Below are 27009 nucleotides of genomic sequence, written 5' to 3'. Positions count from 1 at the left end.
TAGTCGTAAACCGTATTCTGTGTTAATGAAGTAGCGAACTTAACAGTTATCCACCCCAAACAATGGATGAAGAGTTGAGCGAGATCATGGATCGATTAAAGTAGATTACCTTAAGTCACGAAACATTAGATATACAATTTTTCTACTCGTTGGGGGGTAAGAAAAGATGTTTTTCTCACTCTTACAATAAAGAGACTAGTCAAGTTATGGCCCAGAATGGAGAACCAGATTAACTTTAGATACAACTTTATGCAATGCGACTAAAAGCAGTCACACTAAATGAGTCCGTAGTAGATTTCAATTAGAGGAAATGGAATCACATATTTAATAGTCCTTAGACTGTGGCTGTTTTCTCACTCTCAACAATCGATCATATTTAACTTTCACGGCCAAACATCAGTTCCAAATATCATTACTGATACATTTCTGTATAAAACCTTTTATTCCATGACTTTATACTGTGAAATAATGTTTTCATTTACGTATCATAAACTAGCATTTGTAAATTTGTAACTGTTCAATCTAGCAAGAAAATCAGCACAGACAGTCATAATTTCCATTACTGATCAGATAATTTATTCATAAACTAAGTTATTTAAGCCAACTCAAATCTTCTCAAAAGATTTCTAAGGTTAACTATCTAAGTTACCCTCAAGATGATAGGTGTAGCCTAAGATGAATAACCATAGAAGTTAGATTAATTCAGATTGTCTTGTCATAAATCCAGAGATGGAACAACAAATAATAACATTCGTACATAGTTGGCTATATCATATATGGATCTACATTTAAAAGAAGGTTAACAAATCCCACACTCCACCTGTAGCTCTTCTAGAGTTACTGCCGGCCCCAAGCTCGGATAAAAAAGGACTGTCGGGCATAGGGTTAGTGACCCCATCCCGTAGAAAACTAACTCGCTAAAACACGCTAACCAGAAAAAATTATTTAAACTATTTAAACTTTGTCCTGGGAGTCAGAAGGTCTTCGTTTAGATGAGTTATGACACCTCATGATGAAAGCCGAGTTACGTTGGGAAATAGAAGCAGATATGGAAAGGATGAATAACAACTGGAAGAAGCTGGAAAAAATTGCCTAGGATAGGGTTAGATGGAGAATGCTGGTGAGCGGTCTATGCTCCTTAAAGAGGAGTAACACGTGTAAGTAGGTAAGTAAGTAAGTAACAAATCCCAGATTTTATATAACTATCAGATCATATCAATCAACAAACTACTTAAAACAGGAATGAAAATGATTGGAGATCGATAATTTAGAAAAAAGAAAAAAAAAACTTTCTTGATTCTTACGAGTTACTATATCCTGGATGATCTAAATCATGACATACAGCAGCAGTCAATAGGATTCCTAATTCTTCACGTGAAAAATCATTATTCAGTCCACATAAATATAAAATTCCATACATCATTTGTGCAACACAAAAACAATGTCGAAAATTATGAAATGGATTATTACGATAATTCGCTTGTATAGATAACTAAAATGTGGTAAAAGGAATAAAAATAATTTAGAATCGAACTAGAAAATGAAATTTTGAATAAGTAACTGATTTTTTCCCTGAATCTTTAAACTACTTTGAATGAATATTAGTAGTAGGAATGTAAATAATAATTTGAGATAGATGGAAAGCATGTTTTAGGGTCTTGAATTGATTGAGATCATAAACCGATTGATGTTAGACCACCATTGTAAACCTGAAGGCACTGGACGGCTGTTTCTTCCTATTGTGGGACTTCTCAGCGGCGCCCACCCACGATCCCGCTCCCGAGATTCTAACCTAGGGCCTTCAGTCTGCAGTGTGAACGCTCTATCTCTAGACCACCAAGTCGGCAACCAACGGTATTAATGTCTAACTTGAACCAATCCATGAAATTGCGTGACCATCTTCCATTGTACTGAGGTAGATACCTAGATAAGCCCTACTAGTTACTGCTTCTCATTAGAACTCCGCGAATTCCCTCATGAAGCTAGTCGCTAGTGAGCACATGGTAATTATCAGTATAGGGTTGTGGTGATTCTTGAATTGATCCCATAAAAGTGGAAATATTTTCATCAGTCTTTAGGACCAATACATCAAAGTCATTTTTTCACTGTTTAGTGACATATACATAAAAACCGCTTATAAACTAGAAAGTTGACCACAATTGTTTTGGTTCTTCGAAAAAGTAAGTGATCAACTGAACATTGGATCAAATCTATTCCGGTTGGCCTTGAAGTCACTGAAAAAATGGATGAGTAACCAGATCTGAACTGAATGCTTCATACCCCTAGCCTTAACCACAATTATTGGCTATTGCCAAGTTTTATCGATGATAACTATCTTAATTTCGACATAATTAAATCTGTGTCATCGTCTTCTTCAAATGAACATTTCTATTTAAAATGATAAAGTCGTATGTTTCAGTTTTTATTAATAGTTGACACTACAGTATTCTAGGTTTTAATTGTATATGAAGTGATACAGTAAAGTAGATTACTTTACATTGTTATGCTACAATCGTTGTACTTAATTTGTTGATATCTATGAAGTGGAATAATAATATAAAGTTGTCAGATTATTGTAGAATAGGATGATCTATTAATAATAACGCACTATGAGGTTAGTTTCAATGATTAAATAACATCAAAAATAGAATCATTTCTGAAAACGAGAAGTATTCAACAACTGCAGGTACACCCATCCGACGAGTCCGAAGTGGGACGAAACACATGTTGTGAATTCCATCGTTAGCCATAATCCACGTTCATAAAACAGCTTTGTCTTAGTTTGAAACTTTCCGACCACGAACTAACATAGGATTCAGCCATTTGAAGATATTATACCAATCCTCCTACGATTAATTTTGCTCACGGGTAATTTTATCAGTCCCTTCAATTAACTTATTTAATATAAAGTGTTATTCGGACAGTAACAAGTTGTCTATTCCTATATATTATTATGATCACTATCATGTCTGTGTAAACATGTGTGCTCGAATCTTATTAATTAACTTCGCCATGCCTTACTTCGCTTCGCCTCGATTCGATTTGACTTTAAGTTCACCCATGTATTCGCTTGCTCGAACACATTAGCCTCTCCGCTCAAATTCTCTTGATGTGCTTGTAACTTTGTTATCCGTGTTATTCAATAACAAACTGTAGTCACCTCTTCGTATTGCCTTCTAAATTCCTACACCGATGGGATTTATTTAATAACGGTTATCAGGGTGATTGATAAACGAAGCCTAAGAAATTATCTCTAAGCCAAAAAACTAAAGTATAATGTTAGCTAGCAGTCCTGTAGGCCCTCGGTTCGGTTACCTGTGAGGATGCAGAGTTAGGACAGAATATCTACTTGGTCTTTTATCATTATTTTCGGCATTAATTATCTTTTATACGTAAGTGGTTAGGTTTTTTTCTACTGGATAAGCTGCTTTGAAGGATTTCCTAAACCTTATTATCTCATTATACTACTTAGTTAATTTTAATTGAGTAGAACAAAACAATTTTTAAATAGAACTTACCAACCAACGTTTCAATGTTAATGGATTAATATTGAATTCCGAAACTACACCTAATTCGTTATACATGTGTTCCAATAGAGCTAACATCTTTGATCAAAGAAAAGGAGTAATAACATGAGAAAAACATTGAATAATCAAACTGACTTCTAAACTCCACTATTCATTGTTTAATGTTAATAATTCTATAAATGAGGTTAGATTTAAGACAAACAAATTTAATTAGTGGATGAACCAATTGTTATATACAAGGCTTAGATTCTTGATATGTCACGTATAACTTGACCACTCGAACACTAGTACCCACCAAGTCACAAATGAGAAGACAGAAGACAAGTGAAAGGAATACCATTCTAAAACTCTCAGGTATTTATAATTTTTAGTTAAAACAAAACCATTATTATAGTCATCCAATCCACATACAGAGCGTTATTGGAATTTGTCTGATAGGGAAGCTACGTGTAAAGATTCTGGAGTGTTCTTCCAAAAGATGATTGGATGGAATATATTTGTCTGGCAACAACTTGAGATGACGGATAACGATAAGAATAGTACTAATATAATAGACTCCGATGTACGCCTACCGAATCTTAGGCGTCTTTCATTCGCATGACAATATATTCCACGCTTTATTCGAGAAATTTCTCCGATTGACTATTCGCCTCACTGACCAGGCTGCTTGGTACGGAACGCATACGTACTACCGCCTACCACCCAGCACCAAATGGTTTAGTTGAACGGTTTCATCGTCAACTTAAAAGTTCTCTTCAAGCACATGAAAACAACATTTGGTACGAAACCTTACCGTTCGTCCTCTTAGGTATCAGAACGAGCTTAAAGGCAAAAATTCAACGTTACGCCGGTGAGCTTGTATACGGCACGACATTGCGTCTGCCTGGAAGTTTTTCGCACCACGGAGTGGTAACGATTTCGGTAAATCAGACTACGTTCAAGGAGTGTCTGAGTTTATGCGGACACTGTCTCCGGTGTCAACTCGAATACAACATCGACAGGTCGCTCTCCCTCAAGAGTTATCTACCTGTACACATGTTTTCATACGAGTAGATTCGGTACGCAAACCTCTGCAACAGTCTCACGAAGGACCTTTTCACGTGATTTCTCGTCACAAAAAGACCTTCAAGGTTGATCGACATTGCCTCGTTGAGGTGGTCAGCATTGATCGTCTCAAGCCAGCACACGTCGATGACAGTGCCTTATCTGATAAGTTGAGACTCAATGCTAGATCCATAAGACCTGCTAGCAAGACCCCTACGTCTACCTCGGATCCCACGCTGGATACATCAGAGACCTCATTCTCATGTCCCAGCCATCTGCACCATCTACGGACGAGACGTCAGTCTCACGTCCAGATCAGCAGACCATGCCGCCCTTGACTTGGGATGAGATTGCAGGCTCACGAAGTATGAATGAGACTGTCGTCTAATGTTCCGGTCGCCGAGTACGCTTACCCGCACGCCTCCGCGACTAAACGCACAACCAACAACGAATAAGGTATAGGACTCTACCCCTATACTACATAACTCCGCCTGTAGCTCTAATAGGGTTACTGCCGGTCCCAAGCCCGGGTAAAGGAGGAGGGTTGGGCATGGGGTTAGCGTCCCCATCCCGTAGAAAACTAACTCACTAAAAAACGCTTACCAGAAAAAAATAATCCAAACCATTTAAACTCTGCCCTGGGAGTTAGAAGGTCTTCAGTTAGAAGAATTATGACGCTTCATGGTGAAAGCCGAGTTCCTTCGGAAGCCACGAGGCCGATGCCCCTTCTAACAACCAGAGCAAAAATTTTTATAGGTACATGGAACGTTCGAACAATGTGGGAAACCGGGAAGACCAGTCAAATAGCAACGGAAATGAGGAGATACAACTTAGCTGTACTGGGAATCAGCGAAACCCACTGGACCCAAGCTGGACAGAAAAGGCTAGCTACGGGAGAGATGCTGCTATACTCCGGTCACGAAGAGGAAAATGCTCCACACACTCAGGGAGTCGCCCTTATACTGTCCAAAGTAGCACGAAATGCACTTGTAGGATGGGAGTCTCACGGATCCAGAATCTTCAAAGCATCATTCAAAACAAAGAAGGAGGGGATCTTAATGAATATTATCCAATGTTATGCACCCACCAATGATAGCAACGACGACATTAAAGATCAGTTCTACGAGCGGCTGCAGTCAATCATTGAGAAATGCCCAAGAAACGACCTAACTATTCTGATGGGAGATCTAAATGCCAAAGTCGGAATAGACAACACCGGATATGAAGATATTATGGGACGACATGGACTGGGAGAGAGGAACGAAAATGGAGAAAGATTTGCAAATCCATGTGCATTCAACAAATTAGTTATAGGAGGCACAATATTTCCACACAAACGTATACACAAGGCTACATGGATCTCACCGGACTACACTACAGAGAACCAAATCGATCATATTTGCATCAACAAAAATTCCGAAGGACAATGGAAGATGTGAGAACCAGGAGAGGTGCTGACGTAGCTTCAGATCACCACCTGGTTGTAGCCAATTTAAAACTGAAGCTGAAAAAGAACTGGACAAGTGGACAAACAGCACTACAAAGGTTCGATACAGCCTTCCTTCGAGATACTGACAAACTCAATGAATTCAAGATAGCTCTCAACAACAGGTTTCAAGCCTTACAAGATCTACTGAATGAAGAAGAAACTACTATGGAGGACAACTGGAAAGGCATCAAGGAAGCATTAACTTCAACGTGTCAAGAGGTTCTGGGCCTAAAGAAACACCAGCATAAGGAATGGATCTCTACAGAAACACTGGACAAGATCAAAGAAAGGAAGAACAAGAAGGCAGCAATTAACAACAGCCGAACACGAGCAGAGAAAGTCCAAGCACAAGCTGAATACATAGAAGCAAACAAACAAGTGAAGAGGAGCATTAGAGCCGACAAGAAGAAATACGTGGAAGAACTAGCAACGACGGCAGAAAAAGCTGCTAGAGAAGGAAATATGAAACAGCTTCACGATACAACGAAGAAACTAGCAGGAAAATACAGTAAACCAGAGAGGCCGGTCAAAGACAAAGAAGGCAAGCCAATCACCGAAATTCAACAACAGCGAAACAGATGGGTAGAATACTTCGAGGAACTCCTGAATAGGCCGGCTCCAATGAATCCACCGGACATCGAAGCAGCACACACAGATCTTCCTATAGATGTCAACCCACCAACGAAGGAAGAAATTAGAATGGCCGTCAGACAAATCAAGAACGGGAAAGCAGCAGGACCCGACAACATACCAGCTGAAGCACTGAAATCAGACATCGAAGCAACCACAAGCATGCTATACCTTCTATACAAAAAGATTTGGGAGGAGGAACAAGTGCCGATGGACTGGAAAGAAGGACACCTCATCAAGATTCCAAAGAAAGGAGATCTGAGCAAATGTGAAAACTACAGAGGTATAACACTACTGTCAATACCAAGGAAAGTCTTCAACAGAGTGTTGCTTAACCGGATGAAGGATGCAGTAGACGCCAAACTTTGAGATCAACAAGCTGGATTCCGTAAGGATCGGTCGTGCACAGACCAAATTGCAACACTACGGATCATCGTCGAACAATCAGTTGAGTGGAACTCGTCACTGTACATCAACTTCATTGATTATGAAAAGGCATTCGACAGTGTAGATAGGAGGACATTATGGAAACTTCTTCGACACTACGGAGTTCCTGAGAAGATTGTCAACATTATCCGGAACTCATACGACGGACTACAGTGCAAAGTCGTGCATGGAGGACAGCTGACAGATGCATTCGAAGTAAGGACTGGAGTCAGACAAGGCTGTTTACTCTCTCCCTTCATCTTTCTTCTGGTGGTCGACTGGATTATGAAGACCTCGAAATCTGAAGGAAAACACGGAATACAATGGACAGCTCAGAATCAATTAGACGATTTGGACTTCGCAGACGACCTAGCCCTCCTATCACGTACACACGAGCAGATGCAGATGAAGACAGCCAGTGTCGCAGCAGTCTCAGCATCAGTAGGCCTCAGCATACACAAAGGGAAAACCAAGGTCCTCAAATTCAAAGTGGAGAACAGCAATCCAATCACTCTTGATGGCGAAACTCTGGAAGATGTAGAGTCCTTCACATACCTGGGAAGCATCATCGATGAACAAGGAGGTTCAGATGCAGACGTAAAGGCGAGGATCGGCAAAGCAAGGGTCGCATTCCTACAATTGAAGAACATATGTAACTCAAAACAACTTTCAACCAATATCAAAGTGAGAATCTTCAATACGAACGTCAAGGCAGTTCTACCGTATGGAGCTGAAACTTGGAGAACTACTCCAACCATCATCAAGAAGGTACAAGTATTTATAAATAGTTGTCTACGCAAAATACTCAACATCCATTGGCCGGATACCATCAGCAATAGCCTTCTGTGGGAGAGAACAAACCAACTTCCAGCTGAAGAAGAAATTAGGAAAAGACGATGGAAATGGATAGGACATACATTACGCAAATCATCAAACTGCATCACGAGGCAAGCCCTAACTTGGAACCCTGAAGGGAAGCGAAAAAGAGGAAGGCCAAAGAACACATTGCGTCGGATAATAGAAGCAGATATGAAAAGGATGAATTACAACTGGACGGAGCTGGAAAGGATTGCCCAGGACAGGGTTGGATGGAGAATGCTGGTGAGCGGCCTATGCTCCTTCACGAGGAGTAACAGGCGTAAGTAAGTAAGTAAGCTATACTACATCTTTTCTCTTTTTCTTTAATTTTTTTTATCCTGAGCCCAAGCCTCCGATCATCACCCGTTTGGTACCGTCGATTTCAGTCAACTTTGGCAAAAGCTGGCCTGATCAACCACGCTCTTGTCAACGCACTCAGTTGATATTCTGATTTCGAATCTGTCTGGCATATGTTTGGTCTCGCAATTGGTTATTATGGTCGCTTCTGGTTCCTCGGCTCGACGTGGTTCCATCCTACGTCTGCAGAGTTTTCTGGTTTGCACCACTACGAACGCAATCCTCAGATCCTGCATACAAAGCACTCTGGTGTGGTACGCTAACTCAAGCAACAAATACAGCACGTTTCTCCTGGTACCATTCTACGTAAAAGACCTTCGGTGGTAACTCGAGGATCAACGATCGCTTCCCGCTCTGCCAACCATCTTGTCCTACAATCGCACGTTTGCCGATCAGTCCCACGAACGAAACCGTTACGTATCGAAAGTGTAAACCCTTTCTAGAGGGGGCCCCTGTAGTGACCTACTTTTATCAAGAGAACGCGACTAGTTTAATAGAAACCATTAATATTGTAACCAATTGTACCAATGATTGTTTTACTGTACTTGTTTGTTTAACTGTACTAAAGACATTCTTCTTCCTTCCGTTGGTTGTGACTTCATACGCACTGCTCCGTGATTTCGCGTGTACTCCTTTGGCACGATCTCGGTATTCTTTCGATACCACAAGATCACCAACAAATATATCTTGCTACAACCACCAACCGCCTTCTGATATCTGGTGCGCAAGCTTCTTGTAGTGGTGATCATAGTCGACAACGACTCGACGCCACACTACATCAGTAACAGCAAAGTCAGTGAATTCATCAGCGAAAACAGATAGCGCAGATGATTTGCAGTCTAAAGTCACGTAGATATTGGTAACATAAACATATTTGTATTTATCCAGATGTTTTGGATGACATCTTAGAGTAAGACACTCGATAAAGTCATTTGAAAAATTGAAAAACGCAAATGAAGATCGACACCAGTTCATGTTTAAAAACGTTGCTACATCACCGCCACACCTTTTTTTATTGTACGATCGATCCTGACGATAAATTTTGAAATCACGTAGTGATATTAGGCAGTCGTCCTGTAAATAATTTAACCAAGATTCTTGAATTGTGATGACACCACAACTACGATACATATTTTGACTTAGTAGGAATTGGAAGTAGTCCACTTTGTTGATTAGTGATCGGCAGTTAGAGTTTAGCAGCTCGGGAATCGACATGCGATTAATGGACATAATGAAACGTTAAAAAATGAAAAAACAGATAACTTGTTGAAACAATTAAATGGCAGAAACAGATAGCCCAGATATTCAAGCAGGTCGCCGTATTTTATGGTACGATGTGGCCTATTTGGTTTGCATATAAACCCAGTATGTTTGAAATAAATGATTCATATTGCGGAGACTGAGACTGGTGTTCTGGTGTCAATAGGTAGGGCTAGACAGGAAGATAGGACCGATGAATATTCTAGACTGCTCGTACGTGTTTATGAGTCATTGGTCCGGTCGATAATTCACTGCTCTCCGATTGGCGATATCATTATGTTATACATTAATAGGGCAGAAAACCACAATTTATAACACCCTAAAAGTATCTAATAATTTTACACGGCATTACAATATCATAACAGTGATAATTGGTATTTAATTCACGTAGGCCATGGTCAAGTTGACAATGAATTCACAAAATATGTGAGTAATGTTTAGTTACAAGGTTTTCAAAAACCATTTTTCTCAGACAGAATGGTTTTTCTATCAATAAATCTGTAGGATTGATCCAAGAAACTTCTTGCAAAAGACAAGCAAGAATCATGAAACACTAAGAAACGTTTCATCCAATCAGCGTTCGCTTGAAGTTTTAGTCAAAATATCAAGGAAGTGAAACATCACATGCAGAGGTTCTGATTGGTTGATTGCTACACTGCTACTATGTTTAGTAGCATTCCAGAATCTTCGAGCAACCCTAGGACATTTGAAAATATTATAAAAACCCTATATTTTCTGTGTTAAAATGAACCTTGGAGTAAACTACTTTTCGCATACTTTGCGTCTCCTTTCTTGTTGTTCAGGTCGATGTATAGTTTTAGCTTGGGGGTTACAGAATAGCTTCGGAAATGAATATAGCGTTCAATTTGCAAGACTTATCAAAATCTTCATTAAATTTTTACAATTCTAAATAAAATAAAGTAATTCTGACATATAAACATAAGCTAATCAGTAAATAACAAATTGTTCCAAGGTCACTAAGGGTATATAAAAATAGAATGTTATCTATTGAAAGTAGATAATTAGTTTTGATTGTGAAAATAACACAAAATGCTTGAGGCTTAGAATATCAAGTTAGGATTTAGAATTAAGCTCACAGTTAGCATTGATATGTAGTGTGATGTGTACTACTAATATCGATAGATATAAGTAGTACGTATCATCAATCGAAAGTGAAATACCTGATGGCAGAAGGTTAAGAGGATCGAAGAAAAGAACACAAGAACAAAGAATGATTGATGTGGAAACGAAAGAACAATAAAATCTGAGACATTTGATTGAGACTTTGCAAATAAAGAATTTAATGTATGGTTTTCAGATTTTACTAAGAAATAGGGTAATTTTGTGTTGAAATATATTCGATTATTCCCACTTGTGTTCTCATCCACTATAGTAGTTCTAAGGACTTAATGATGAACATAGATGAACTATGAAACTCAATCTCAATCTTAAATAATACATTTAAATGATTAACTTTAATTATAATTCTATTTGTTTAATCCTAATAGTCATGTTTCAACTCTTAATCATTTATCCTAATGACTAAACTGTGAAGCCCTAGCATAATAACTCATTCATTTATAATTTCTTTTCTGATTGGTTGAATAAATATCTTGTTCCTGATTGGTTTGTATACCTAGAAATCTGTTTCACTTCTCATATTTAAGCATAATATATACTTTTAATTATTATATTGTTTACAATATTCTTACTTCATTTGGTTCCCAATGCCAAATATCAAATGTTGGTTTCTTCAAAAAATCAATAGTTGATTGTGTTAATGTATACTAGACAAAAAAAATGTTTAAAAAATCATAATCACCAAGGGTTGGGTATTATAACGTAGCTAAATATAATAATAATAATAATAATAATAAAGTGATTATATAATGTACATTTTTCGTGCTTCTAAGTAACCCTCGTGGTATTGATAGAAGAAACCAGACAAGTAGTGAATAGGTCTTTATTTAGATCTTCGCGCAGTCACAGTAGAGCATGGGATTATTTGCCAAGACAAATAAAGCCTCTCAACATTCAATATAAGATAATAGGAAATATAATGCCCTATACAAAATAAGGAAGTGAATGAATACTTGAACTATACTGTTTTGACATATGCTTAGTTGTTTGAAGTGAACTCTTAACCAACCAACTTAAGCTGTTACACATTCAAGCAACCATTAGCAATATAGAGTCTGGCACTATCAATGCAAAAGTTCAAGTTCTCATATGATATCAATACAATGAGAAGAAATTATTAAGACTAATACTAAAGTAAATGAAGTGGTAGGAGTATTACAGATAATAATAGTAATAAAAAGGAACATGATGAATGAAGAATATGATTTGACAAGAATGAATGAATACACAGAATAAAAGAAGTAACTTTGAATCTGACGAGATTGAATTCATCTACAACATTGCAACATATCAACATCTTCAATTACTGATCATGGTTATCATGTGAGCTTCGATCAAGCAATCGATGCCTATTGATATTGGCTCAGATCAATAGTTAGTAACTTCCTTGTATCTAGATACCCATCATCGAATAATAGTAACCTTTGAATATCCTCTGTTCCAAAGGATATGTTACGTCATCATAAAGTCAAACAGAGTGAACAATTACACAATATATTCAATTTTTCTTTGCTAAACAGACTTCATAATTGATACAAGTTGGGAAATGTTAATGAAATGAACATCGTTTGTTAAACTGATGGTCGATTAGATAATGGTCACTAGGAAAATAATTAAATACTATCTATGTCTTTAGAAATAAGCGGTATTTAATCTTTTACTATCACAATGAAGTTTTAATTTGATGATTACTTTCTCCACCTAGTTCGGGATGGTGGAGAAGATTTGTAGTTCAAGTGGATAATTTTGATGAAGTTTTGTTCTTTGAGCTGGATGGTTTGGACACAACCAAACTAGTTAACAAGTTGGAAATAATCTTCTGAAAGCTTTGAATAAAATTTCCGTGTTAGTTAACACTAGCCAACCCGGTACATATGATCATCTTAGAAGGATTCTAAAATTGTTCTCTTGTTTAACAGTAAACTATCTAATGCATTAACAATTTCCCCCATGACCTATTTAATTGTACTAATCAGTAGCTGGCCTATGAACTGTGTTGTATTGTTAAAAACTCAATGTTAACCAAGTTCTATTGATCATATTGAAATAGGCCATTAATTCAAGTAATGATATATCTCAGTGAGCTTTATTTGATAGAATAGAATGAATAGATTCATGCTATTTAGCTTCATTTATTATTCTAGCTAAATTCATACACTTTAAATCTGTATTAATTGTCTGGACTGTAGTAGCTGATACTATGTGTCAAGCCGATATAGGTTATTCTAACCTCTGGATAAACCAATTCGCTTATTAACCCTGACTGTTTTCGTATGATCGTATGAATGTTATTTGCTTACCCTATTCATTACGTGTTCGTAACTTATTTTTGATCAGACCATAAATGTTGAGTTACGTTTAGTCAAATGGAGTTGGCTCATTCACCTTCTCTGCATCGCTTCGCTTTCCATTTTTCCAACGACATTATCTACTTCGTTTTGTTTACTTCGGTACTCTGATTGTCTGTCCGAATCAGCAAGAGTATGAAACCTAAATATTAAAAGTTCATTTTCGTATTTGGCTTATTTTATTCCATTATTCTTTAACGCGAATTAAGTTGATAATTTTATACGAGTGTTGTCGGCGTATTTTATTTCAATGTTAATCATCATACGATTTGACTAGAATCAGATAAAGGGCTACTAAAGGATCTTCAAAGTTTATTTATCTCTTAAACTGTATTATAAACATAAGTAATAAGTTAGTATGATTTGTCACAGAGTGATTCTATTTGGGTATCAGTGAAAACCAAAGGACACCATAAAGCTGTTTCGTTCTAGTAAGGAACCTATCAGCACACTTCAAAAGTGTGGCATGTTGAAAAACATGTTTTTGGATGATCATCCGTTATATTAATAGTAGAATTTTGCTAATGAACTCCAATTTTATTAATTTTAATAGTTAAGTATTAGTTGGCAGTCCTGGATTTTCTGGGTTCGATCCTTGAAAAATCAATTTACACTCAGTAGTAAGCTATCATAATCTAAATTGAAAAGTTGATGAGGATTTAACAGTTTTCAGGAAATAGTCCATTATGTTTAGCGATAATAAAAACATTTCATAGTTTACATGAAAAAACGATCATAGTTAAAACTAGAACTTTTAAGCCTCAAGAAGAGTATATTACTGAGGAGCCCAATGCAAGGACGAAACAAACCTTTAATACTTCTTGACCACAGTACCATCTGTAAATCTAATCAATCTATATAAAACAGAATATGTGACCGATATGTTCAGATTAAATAATGAAATTATCATAACTAACCTTTTCAAAAATGGGCAAATTCTGTAAATCCAGAATTTTCACACCATCATTACTTAATCGTATATTACCTAAATAGGTACGTTCTGAACTATAAAGTATATTTATTTGATTAATATAAAAGTAATAAATGGATAGTTTATTATTAATCATAATATATTAACTGATGGAAATGTTTCTGTCCTGACAAGAACAAGGAATGGTAACTTTTGGAATCTATTGATGGACCAATACTAAACGTATATTTCTATTGTATAATTATTCAGTAACTAAACTATGCATATTCATATTCCTCTTATTATAAGCTTTATTTTGACCCATAAACTATTATTATAAGACTTATCATTCTTTAGTTATGCCTAGTATATCAATTACTACCTCCCTCATTCACAGCCACATCTGGCTAATTCTTGCACAAATGTTGTTTCATATTTTATTGGTACGTCGTATTCTATTTGATTGGTATATAAACTCAGTATGCTTGATATATAAGGATTCATATCGCAGAGGCTGATACTTGTGTTCTGGACTTAACTGGCTGAGCTAGGCAGGAAGCAGGACCGATCAGAACACGTCACAAATACCTAATGATACACTGTAAATAACTAGGTTATTTGTAATGCAGATATGAGTAGCTGATGCATAATTATATGGTTGTTGAGATTGTTGAGTTTCGATTGAGATCATGAACTGATTGATGTAAGACCACCATTGTAAACCTGTAAGCACTGGATGTAATTTTCGTCCTATTGTGGGACTTCTCGGCAGTGCGCATCCACGGTCCAGCTCGCAGGATTCTAGCTTCAATTGACGGATGATCTCAACCATTAAAACTACTATAATATCCACGAAACCCATTTTCATATGTATACGTATATATACTGTTATAACTTGTCATTTGAATGCTCATTGTCTTGGCTCTTTTAATGCTACTTTTTGTATCTGGTCGTTGCTGATTGTGTTATGTCCCGACAAGAATAATGGATGGTAACTTTTGAGATCTATCGATAGACCAATACTAAACGTATATTTTTATTGCATAATTATTAAGTAACTAAACTATGCATATTCATATTCCTCTTATTATAAGCTTTATTTTGACCCATAAACTATTATTATAAGACTTATCATTCTTGAATTAGGCCCTGTCTATCAATCACTATCTCCTTTATTCATAACCAAATTTGGCTAAATCTTGTACAAATGTTATTTTCTATTTTATAGTACGTTTTGGTCTGTCTGGTTGGTAAATAAACCCAGTATGTTTGAAATATAATAATTAATATTGTAAAGGCTGAGATTGGTGTTCTGGTGTCAACAGGCAGGGCCGAACAGGATGATCTGAGGACCGATAGGCCTTCTAGACTGCTCGTATGGGTTTTACGTATCATTGATCCGATCGATAATCCACTGCTCTCTAATTGACTGTATCATTACGTATAAATTAACAGGGCACATAGGTCGCAAGTTATAACAAGTAGTGTTACATATGAGAAGTTTAATAATCATTCATTTTAATAAATACAATATAATTTTAGAAAGGGTTTTGTGTATACTATAGTAATTTTAATAGTTGAATTCACGAGTCAGTTGAAGCCAGACCACTACAGAAAACCTGAAAACACTGAATGGCCATTTCGTCCTACTTTGGGACTTTTCATCAGTGCCCATCCGAGATCCCCCCTCGCAGGATTCAAACTCATGACCTATCGCTCTTGCGCGTGACTCGTGGTCTCAACTATTTAAAAAAAGTTACAATATAATTTACCCGATATTCGTTAAACCAGTTTTTCTTTCATGAATTTGAATTTTTAACTCTTTCAGTTCTTTTTTAATTCTATCTATATCATTATGACGATCGGATTCAACTAAAAGAAAAGAATAAACGGATGTTATGATAATGATGTAGATACTTTCATTATATTGAGATCATCAAAGAATATAATTTAAACGATCGGTTAAACTCAAGAAGTATTGAACTTTTATGGTTCCTCCTTAGCAGTGAAGATCCATGTCTTCATTGGGGATTGGGTTATACTGAAGGGTTCAACAGTAAGATGAAAAACAGAACTCTAATGTTTCACGGATTTAATTAATTATCTGAGATCTCAATGATATCTAATAATCTCCACAAACACCTTCATATTAATTTTGTTTAATGTTTAACATCTCCATAATTTTCACACCTTTCTAATGATTATCTAAGTAAATGGAAATAAACTGTATAGGCTGTTACAATCAACTTAACGTGAAGACCAGTTGAGTTTAGTCATAGTTCTTCATATATAAATATGTTCATTCAACACTCCATCCAGTTCTCATTAGGAATACAACTGAGTGATATAATAAACTATGTCTTATTAGAACCAAAAAGGGGTAATTTGCTTCCCTGTTCAATATGGTTGAATTTTATCGTAATTGGATTATTTTTTAGAAGAACACATTAAACATATGACTCCAACAATAAAAAAACTTTACAGTTATCTATAAGAATTTCAATGGTTGAGATCATGAGTCAATTGAAGCTAGATCAACATAAAAAACCTGGAAGTACTAGATAGCTGTTTCGTCCTATTGCGGGACTCCTCAGCACTGCGCATACACGATCCCATCTCGCAAGATTCGAACACCGAACCTATCAGTCTTGCGCGCGAACGCTTTACTGCTAGACCACTGAACCTATAAGAGACAAAATCCATAGGAGACAAAAAATATTTTCTACCATTGTAAATTGGTCTATAAAAGAATAATTTGATAAGTATCAGATCTAGATCAACATAACCTCAATTTATCAGTGAAGCACATTAGAATTATTCTATAAGTTCAACTAGCTCATTGAATTGTGAATGAAATATTATTTGCAGATAGATTTTTGTCCACCGCCTGATGGGATTAGTTAGTAGGTTAAGTTTCAACCATATCGAAAGTTTCACAGTTATTACAGATGGTATTTCATATTCTAGTTCATGGCAAATTAGTTGAACTGAAAAGTGTACATCATTGGATTTCAACCTAATAATCTTAAAGTATCACGTTTACAAATGAAGACCTTGACATCTGAGGGAAAACACAGCATACAATGGACAGCTCAGAACCAATTAGACGATTTGGACTTTTCAGATGACCTAGTCCTCCTATCCCACACACACGAATAAATCCAGATGAAGACAACTAGTGTAGCAGCATCCTCTGCATCAGAGGGCCTCAACATACACACACTAAAAACCAATATCCCCAACTACAACACAGAGAACACCAACCAAACCAATCACACTTGATGGAGAAACTCTGGAATAGGTAGAAACTTTCAGGTGCATGATATGTTCAGCATCATTGATGAACAACGAGGATCCGATGCAGATGTAAAGAAAAGGATTGGTAAAGTAAGGACAGAATTCCTACAGTTGAAGAACATGTGGAACTCAAAACAATTGTCAACCAATGTCAAAGTGAGAATCTTCAATATGAACGTCAAGACAGTCCTACAATACGGAGTGGAAATGTAGGGAACTGCCATAACCATCATCAAACATGTACAAGTATTTATAAATAGCTGTCTACTCAAGATACTCAACATCCATTGGCCGGATATCATCAGCAACAATCAACTGTGTGACAGAACAAACCAGCTTCCATCTAAAGAGGAAATTAGGAAAAGACGTTGGAAGTGGTGGATAGGATATACATTATGCAAATCATCAAACTGCATCATGAGGCATGTGCTAACTTGTAATCCTGAAGGTAAGTGGAAAAGACGAATTTCAAGGAACACATTACGTCGGTAAATAGAAGCAGATATGAAAAGGATGAATAACAACTAGGAAGAGCTGGAAAAGATTGTTCAGGACAGGGTTGGATGAAGAATGGTGGTTGTCTGCCTATGCTCCTTCACGTGGAATAACATGCGTAAGTATTACAGGAGTTAATGTTTGAGTGACGAACTCTTGGAGTTCTGGTGAGAAGGCATTACCAGTGGAGTTCAATCATATGGAGAATGTGTGATAGTTCTCCGATACATGTGGTAGGAGATGATTGCGTATTATCCCAAACTAATTGAAGTTAAAGATGCAAAGAACTAGATACCAGTAAGATTCCCAAAATCTTTTCGTACTTTCTTTTCAAAAATTCATCTTCTCCACCATTCATAGACAATCCAAAAAAAAAATCTGTGCTAAAAATATGTCATAGATAAGATAAATTTATATCAACTTAACTTATACTGTTATTTTTATCGTCTGCCCCCCCCTCCTCTATTTTTCTGCTACATTTACATCATTATATGATGTGTTATTATTATTGGTGTATACACACTCATTTCCCATTAATGTAATTTTTGGGTGGAACTCGATTATGATTATCTTTCATCATGTCTCCTAAATTACTATTCGACATGATGATGTTCGTTTATTTAGACTAAAGGACAATTAGTTGGTGAGATGAATTCACTTATTAATAATAAATGTTTTCCCTAAATATTTTCATTTGTAAAAGTAAAAATAGTTTTTCAAGTCACGTTTGTTTATCTAAATGAGTTAAGTATAAATTAATCGGTTGCCATTAACAACCAAATGGTAAGGATTTATTATTACTATTATTATTTTCTTAATGATTATTAGTCGTTTTATATTCCCGATAATTTTATTAAAATGAGAAATAAATAAATGAGGAAAAAAATAGGAGTTCCTTTCGTATCATTTTCCTCCAACTCCTCCTCCTCCCCCTCATCATCATCATCATCATCATCATCATCATCATCATCATCATCATCATCATCATCATCATCATCATCATCATCATCATCATCATCATCATCATCATCATCATCATCATCATCATCATCATCATCATCATCATCATCATCATCATCATCATCATCATCATCATCATCATCATCATCATCATCATCATCATCATCATCATCATCATCATCATCATCATCATCATCATCATCATCATCATCATCATCATCATCATCATCATCATCATCATCATCATCATCATCATCATCATCATCATCATCATCATCATCATCATCATCATCATCATCATCATCATCATCATCATCATCATCATCATCATCATCATCATCATCATCATCATCATCATCATCATCATCATCATCATCATCATCATCATCATCATCATCATCATCATCATCATCATCATCATCATCATCATCATCATCATCATCATCATCATCATCATCATCATCATCATCATCATCATCATCATCATCATCATCATCATCATCATCATCATCATCATCATCATCATCATCATCATCATCATCATCATCATCATCATCATCATCATCATCATCATCATCATCATCATCATCATCATCATCATCATCATCATCATCATCATCATCATCATCATCATCATCATCATCATCATCATCATCATCATCATCATCATCATCATCATCATCATCATCATCATCATCATCATCATCATCATCATCATCATCATCATCATCATCATCATCATCATCATCATCATCATCATCATCATCATCATCATCATCATCATCATCATCATCATCATCATCATCATCATCATCATCATCATCATCATCATCATCATCATCATCATCATCATCATCATCATCACAGAGTGTATTGACTAATGGTATTGTTAACTATTTACTTAAATCTGAATGAAACTCGTAATCCTAATTTCAAACATTTTCTAGATATAAACATACCCATAATTCGTTGTTCCAATAGTTGCATTCGATCTGTGAACTCATTCTTCAAATCGGAAATTTTCATTGTACTATAAAAAGTAAACATTTAATCAATAAAATCGATTTATAGGCTTAATGTACAGACAAAAAAAAGATTATAACGTATTATTATTAACTCCATCTGTAGTTCTCCTATTAGCTACTGCCAGTCCCAATTCCTGGTAAAGGATGAGGATTGTTAGTGGGATCAACTTCTCTATCCCGTAGAAATTTTAAGTTTTCATATCATTTTATATTTTTAATTATCTTATTCCTATTCCTTTTGATTGGTTCATTCCTTTCAAATTGTTCTCATCTTGTCATTTTACTCCTTCTTTGTTGAACTGATGTAAATTGTGATAATTTAGACTGGTATACATTTGTATTGTATTTAAAATTCAGTGAGAATATAATATATAGACGATCATTGACTGACGCCAGACTGACCTTGAGAGTGTCGACCTAATAATGAGGACTAACTGAAGTTTATAAACCTGTGTGAGGAATTCGAATGATGATTTATATTTGATCGTCAAGGTTAGAAATTAGATTTATAGTTTCCATCACGAACTGACATCAACTATAATACCAAAACTTGATTTATCCAAATGAATGAGTGGTTTTCGAGCTAAAATCCAAGACCTGTTATCGTAGATCTAATCGGTTCGTCCAATAAATTATAGCCTCACCTCAGAATTTATCTTCAGACAATGATAACAATTCATTATATTCTATAGTTGATAAGTCATCGTCGAATAATCAGTTGAGTGGAACTCAAACTGCATCACAAGGTAAGTGCTAACTTGGAATCCTGAAGGGAAACGGAAAAGAGGAAGGTCAAAGAACATATTACGTCGAGAAGTAGAAGCAGATATGAAAAGGACGAATAGGAACTGGAAGGAGCTGGGAAGGATTTCCCAAGATAGGGTTGGATGGAGAATGCTGGTGAGCGGCCTATGTTCCTTCACGAGGAGTAACAGGCGTAAGTAAGTAGTAAGTAAGTATAGTTGATAAGACAAGTATTTCACTAATTATAAACAACTAACTTTTTTGATATTTGTACTGATGATTTTGTATAGAAGTCCTAACAGTTAAGTTAATTGATGTTTTTGTTTCTATGAACTATACATTCTACATTAGGAACTTATTGAAAATGCTTTCTTGAAGTATAATACCAAGTTCATAGAAATGAAAACATTATTGAAATTTATAAAGACCTGTATTGAATCATGTTATTATCTGAAACGCTGTAATTACATTCATCCAAATAGAAGAACATAATGTTAACAATAGTATCCAACTAATGTACGATACTTAGCCATCAGAGTAATAAATATCACATATATGTATATACACTTGTTCACTATAGTAAAACATCATTTTTCAAGTTATAAATGATTCAATAGTGCAATTTATAATTAAAACACTTGACTTCCAACTGTTAGGTCTTAGGTTCGAATCCTATCCCATTTGTTATGATTGTACCAGATATGAGTTTACAATACATATACTCAGTTAAAAAGTTCTATTAGTTAGTAATTAATGAGATTATAGTAGGTTAATTATAACATATAAAATAATACTATAAGTAATAATATACATATATATATATATTACTCATTTATTTGTTTTGTGAGCGACTCAAACATTCGAACAATGAGGGTTATTTCACTTGGCTCTGAACTGTGTGTTATTGTCACAGTATATGGTGTACTGTAAAAATAGTTCCAAAAAATAAAAAAACAAGATTAATGTTAAAACTATACAGTATAATGTGTATTTACTTAAGTTAATGGGTAAAATCTTATTGAAATGAAATCTGATCTTTGTGTTTACGGTTAATAATGAAGCACTCACTCAGAGGGTACACGATAGGCTAATATAATAGAAACTTTTACTTGAAATTTATACTGTTGACAGAGGAGATTTGGAAGATGTAAACATCTTTACATAAAACTGGGCAGCATCATTGATGAACACGGTGGATCTGATGTAGATGTAAAGGTGCGGATCGATAAAGCAAGAGCAGTATATTTACAACTGAACAAAAAGATGGAACTCAAAACAATTGTCAACCAACACCAAGGTCAGGATTTTCAATACAAATGTCAAGACAGTTCTACAGTATGGGGCGAAGAACTTGAGAACTACGAAACCCATCATCCAGAAGATACAAATGTTTATTAACAGTTGTCTACACAAAATACTTACGAATCGTTGGTCAAATACTATCAGCAACAACCTACTGTGGGTGAGAAAAAAACCAGATTCCAGTGGAGGAAGAAATCAGGAACAAGTGCTAGAATTGGATAGGATACACATTAAGGAAAGCACTGAACTGTGTCACAAGGCAAGCCCTTATTTGCGATCCTCAAGGCCAAAGAAGAATAGGACGACCAAGGAAGACATAATGCCGAGAAATGGAGAAGGACATGAGAAGAATGAACAGCAATTGAATAGAACTAGAGAAGAAGGTTCAGGACAGAGTGGGTGGTCGGCTTCCTATTCTCCATTGGGAGTAACAGGCGAAAGTAAGTAAAGTAAGTAACCAATGACTCAGTGATCTAGTAGGACTATTCATTTGAAAAATTCCAAGTGGAATAAAACACATCTCGAATTTTACCAATAGCTGCAGTTAATCTATCTATGAATAATGTTAGCTTGTTTGGGACTGTCTTTTGGAGGCTTTCAACTTGGGCTACATTGTGGTTAACACTTGTCGAATCACCAAGAGCCATAATCAGATGTAATACCATCAAACCATACATTGGATTTTTAGATTATTTATCATTTCAATAAGCTTCAAATGACTAAAGTTGTCAATCATTAAAAATTGCTATAATATCCACAAAACCCCTTCTGATAATAATCAACATATCCGCACTAGTGACTGGATTCAAGTGGTATTTCATGGAGTTCTAGTAGGAAGCAGTGACCAGTGGAGTTCAACCGGGTCTGTTGTGAGATAGTAACTCTTTGAAGACAATCGTGAATGTGTCGTTCAGTTTCGTGGATCGGTTGAAGTGAGACATAACACCATTGAATGCCGGCCGGCTCAGTGGTCTAGTGGTTACGCATTCGCGAAACTGTCGAGGCAGGATCGTGGATGCGCGCTGTTGAGGAATCTCACAATTGAACGAAACGCCCGTCCAGTGCTTCTAGGTGTTCCATAGTAATCTAGCTTCAATTGGCTCATGATCTCAATGATTAAAGAAAAATTTTAATAAGAGTTGTTTATTCTGATATTCAATTCCATGTTTATCTTATACTTTTCGCTGAACCACTTCTATATACCATATGCGCTTAGAATGGATATAATCCCATGAACAGTTGAACTATAAGATATTCCATCTTTCATATGAAAGTTTCAAATGTATCTACTTACTAAGTTGGTTATCACTATTCAGTGAGTTGATATTACGAAAACTCTCTACCATCCTACACAGCATACTATTTAAGTAAAGGATAACGATGTTATTAGTATATTGTTTAGATGAAAACATATTAAATTTAATAAAACTATATAAAAAAAGTTACCCTATTGCATAAGTCAGTGGCTATCTGGACTCAGTAGGTAAGTAGATAACGCGATGCCATTTGAAGTGAAAATTACTAAGTTCGAGTCCTGGAGTAAACATTAACTACGGAGTGTAGATATATCCAGCTGATGAATTCCAAGCAGAACGAAACGTGCGTCGTGGATTCCACTACTAGCCACAAGTCATCTTTGCTTATAAAAAAACTGCTTTTTCATGGTAAAAAAAGAGATGCAATTTCAGTTTCGAATTCACTACTTGTCGCAATAATTCACTTACCATAAATAGCGCTAAGAAATCAGTTTATTTGGTATCTGATGCTTAAAGACAACTAGTTGTCAGATATGATTTGAATAGTTCGCTCTTCCTGAAACATATGTGTGAGTTGTATCTTCTATCACTCAAATGTCCTGGTACAGCCGAGAGTGGGGAGAGTCCGCTCTCCCTCTCGAAATGCTCTCACATGGCCACGCGTATATAGCCTCTGCCAGGGAAGTTCTACTCACTGCCTTCTCGCAACAGGGGTGTTGTTTATGAAATTGAGAGGAAGAAAACTGAATGTCAGGCGCTTTAACCGGGTTGATAGACATGAAGAGTTCACCTAGGGGAGTTGGAAAACCCTGATTGCAAATCAATGGTGCACATGGGCTCCAGTATCCTGAAAGAACAAACAGCGTATAAACCAATCGTTGGTCACTGGCTACCATGGGACTGCATCTCCTTACGATGCTCCACTGGGCTCCGGGTGCGGCCCCCTAAGAAAACCACCTGCTTCGGTTTGGGCACACGGGCAGTATCACAGCCCCCACACATATCAAATGAGATTTGTGTGGTGCATATGTATTTGGTGCCTCCTTGTACCAATATCTATGTGTTTAAAATAAATGAATAAAAATTATTCAATCACTTACTTCAGTATTCAGAAATGTTACAAGTATTCTGTAACATACAAATTGTTTCAACTGTATATAGATGATTGTAATTTGATTTGTGCATAACTTGATCAAAAGTGTTTTTAACTGACTTGTCATGTATATTGTACAGATTAACCAATGGTTATAAAGCTCCTTATTTATACCGTTTAGTACAATTATGGGTACTATAATGGACTACTATTCAAAATAATCACTGTGTCGTTTAACCGAATTGTTTATTCACAGTAAAAGCTTGTTGATACTTTACAACTGCTCATTTATCTCTTCTATTTTCTTAATAATCTAGATACTAGTTTAACTGAGCATCGACTAGTAGCGACTCAATGTGAAATACTTTTTATAACGAGAAAATTTTGTGAGTATTTCATACCTTCAGTCTATACATCAATTAAGAATTCATTCAATTCACATCTGTAATTGAATAGTTTAATTCATGAGTCAATTGAAGCTAGATTACCATGGAACACCTGGAAGCACTGGATGGCCGTTTCGTCCTATTGTGGAACTCCTCCGAAGTGCTTATCTACGACCCCACCTTGCGAGATTCGAACACATGACCTATCAGTCTCATTTGCGAGCACTTAACTACCAGACCACTGAACCGGCTGGCATCCAACAGTGTCATGTCCAACTTCAAGCAATCCACGAAATTATGCCACCGTCCACCATTTTCTTTAGTGAGTTAGTATCTCACAGCAAACAACGCGAGATGGTGAATGCGCACTGCTGTGAAGTTCCATATTAAGATGAAACGGCCGTCTAGTGCTTCCAAGTTTCCCTTGATGGTCTAACTTCAACTGACTCATGATCTCAACTATTGAAAACTTTTTTAGTCTAAACATTTTTTTAAAATACTATCCGATGTTACATTCATGTTATTCTTTTTTATTTAACGCATCATATAACCAATAATAATATTATTTCACTGATTGAAATCATGGGTCAATTGAAGCTAGACCACCATGGAAAATCTGGAAGCACTGGAAGGCCTTTTCGTCATATAGTGAGACTCCTCAACAGTGCGCATCCACCATCGCTCCCCCTGCGGAAAAAAATCTCCACAAAACTCATTCTAATAATATTATTATTATATAAATGAGATTTCTCTATTTTCATAACTTACTTATATGTATTTGCTAACATTGAACCAGAACATGGTACATGTAATCCATTCACATCAGTTATGATTATATTCGATGATCTAAATGTGAGAATGAGGGGAGGGAGAGACAGAGAGAGGGGGGAGGGAAGTAAAATCAATAAATTTTTTTTGTGTGTACGTAATTTACTTTGGAACATTTGAAAGGATACAAATTAAATCGTGTATTTCACAACTGGTACATGATAATGTGATCAAAATCTAGAAAGAAAGAAAGAAAGAAGATAAAAAGGATACAATAAGTTTGTGGGTTTTCTTTTTAAAAAATAATTAATTTATTTCAATGGTTGTGATCATGAATCATTTGAAACTGGACTATCATAGAAAAGCTGGAAGCACTGGATGGCTGTTTCGTCCTATTGTGAAACTCCTCAGCAGTGCGCATACACGCTCCTGCCCCTAGCTTCAATGGACTCATGATCTATTGAACGATTGAAAGTACTATAATATCCACAAAACCCCCTTCTGATATGCATTAATTTATTCATCAAACAGTAAAAAATATATTCATTTTTAACTATTTACTCTTTCAATATTTCCATTAATTGATAAGTAGATAACTTTTGGTGTCAGCCTTGATATACCACTTCCCATATTATATGTTAGTTACTATGGTATAAAACTTTTGAAATAAGAATATTAGAATTATAAAGGATAAATATAATTATCTTTATAGTTCGATTGGTTATTATTATTGACCTTGGGCGTGATAAATTGATAACCAATTAAATTAATCATGTTTAATAAGTATAATTTTCATTGAGTTATGGACGACCTTTGAGTGTAGTTACAGTGACCTTGAGAGTGTTCACTTAATAACCAGGAACAAATGAAGGTAATAAAACTGTGTTGGGAATTAGATTTAGAAGGGGTTTCATCATGAGCTGATATGAACCATAATGCAAATACTCTGTTTAGCCAATTGGATGAGTGAATTTTGTGCCAAAATCTTAGATCTATTATCTTATACCTGATTGGTTCGTCCATAAATTAGAGTCTAGCCGAAATAGTTTATCATCAGGTGTGATTATTTTTCTCTTTGAACAATATAGTTATGAGGAAGATCTTTAACAGAGAAGATTATCACAAGGATTTTTCTTGTGGATATTATGGTCATTTCAATGATTGAAATCATGAGTCAATTGAAGCTAGACCGCTATGGACGGCCGTTTCGTCGACTTGTGAGACTTCTGAGAAGTGTGCATCCACGGCCCAGCCTCGCGAGATTCGAACCCAGATTCGAACCACTATACCACTGAGCCTGGAGTTCTAGTGAGAAACAGTGACCAGTGGAGTTCAACCTGGTCTGTTGTCAGATAGTAACTCACTGAAGACAATCATGGATAGGTTGAAGTTAAACAATAACACCCATGGATGCCGGCTGGTTCAGTGGTATAGAGTTTAAGCGTTCACGCACGAGACTGATAGATCCTCTGTTTGAATTTCGCGAGGTGGGTTTGTATATGCACACTGCTGAGGAGTCCCACAATGGGACAAAACAGTCATCCAGTACTTTCAGGAATCGAAATGACAACAGGATTGGAAGTGTGGTAGAGTATGTAAATGACAACTGAAGGAAAATATGCAAATGATGTATTTAATGTATGAGTTCCATATTTTATAAGGGCATTGAGTAATTTTGCATGGAACAATAATTT

General features: G+C 36.0%; 1 protein-coding gene across 1 annotated transcript in view; it reads right to left on the bottom strand.

Annotated features, from left to right (window-relative positions):
• PDE9A_1 (High affinity cAMP-specific and IBMX-insensitive 3',5'-cyclic phosphodiesterase 9A) overlaps nt 1–25957 on the bottom strand; it is a 38474-nt gene extending 12517 nt beyond the window's left edge. Inside the window, exons 1-10 of the mRNA XM_051208535.1 lie at nt 25877–25957; nt 25482–25552; nt 25316–25393; nt 21339–21434; nt 19701–19771; nt 15762–15861; nt 13997–14084; nt 11304–11378; nt 3519–3605; nt 1305–1492 (exon numbers count right to left, since the gene is read on the bottom strand). Coding sequence (XP_051075548.1) covers nt 1305–1492; nt 3519–3605; nt 11304–11378; nt 13997–14084; nt 15762–15861; nt 19701–19771; nt 21339–21434; nt 25316–25335 — 725 coding nt within the window. The 5' untranslated portion in view covers nt 25336–25393; nt 25482–25552; nt 25877–25957. The remainder of the gene's footprint in view (nt 1–1304; nt 1493–3518; nt 3606–11303; nt 11379–13996; nt 14085–15761; nt 15862–19700; nt 19772–21338; nt 21435–25315; nt 25394–25481; nt 25553–25876) is intronic.
• Nucleotides 25958–27009: the final 1052 nt, after the last annotated feature.

This window comes from Schistosoma haematobium, chromosome 1 (assembly GCF_000699445.3).
Source record: "Schistosoma haematobium chromosome 1, whole genome shotgun sequence".
Lineage (NCBI taxonomy): Eukaryota > Metazoa > Platyhelminthes > Trematoda > Strigeidida > Schistosomatidae > Schistosoma > Schistosoma haematobium.
Note: the sequence above shows the minus strand (reverse complement) of the source record. Positions and strands in the feature narration are given on the sequence as shown.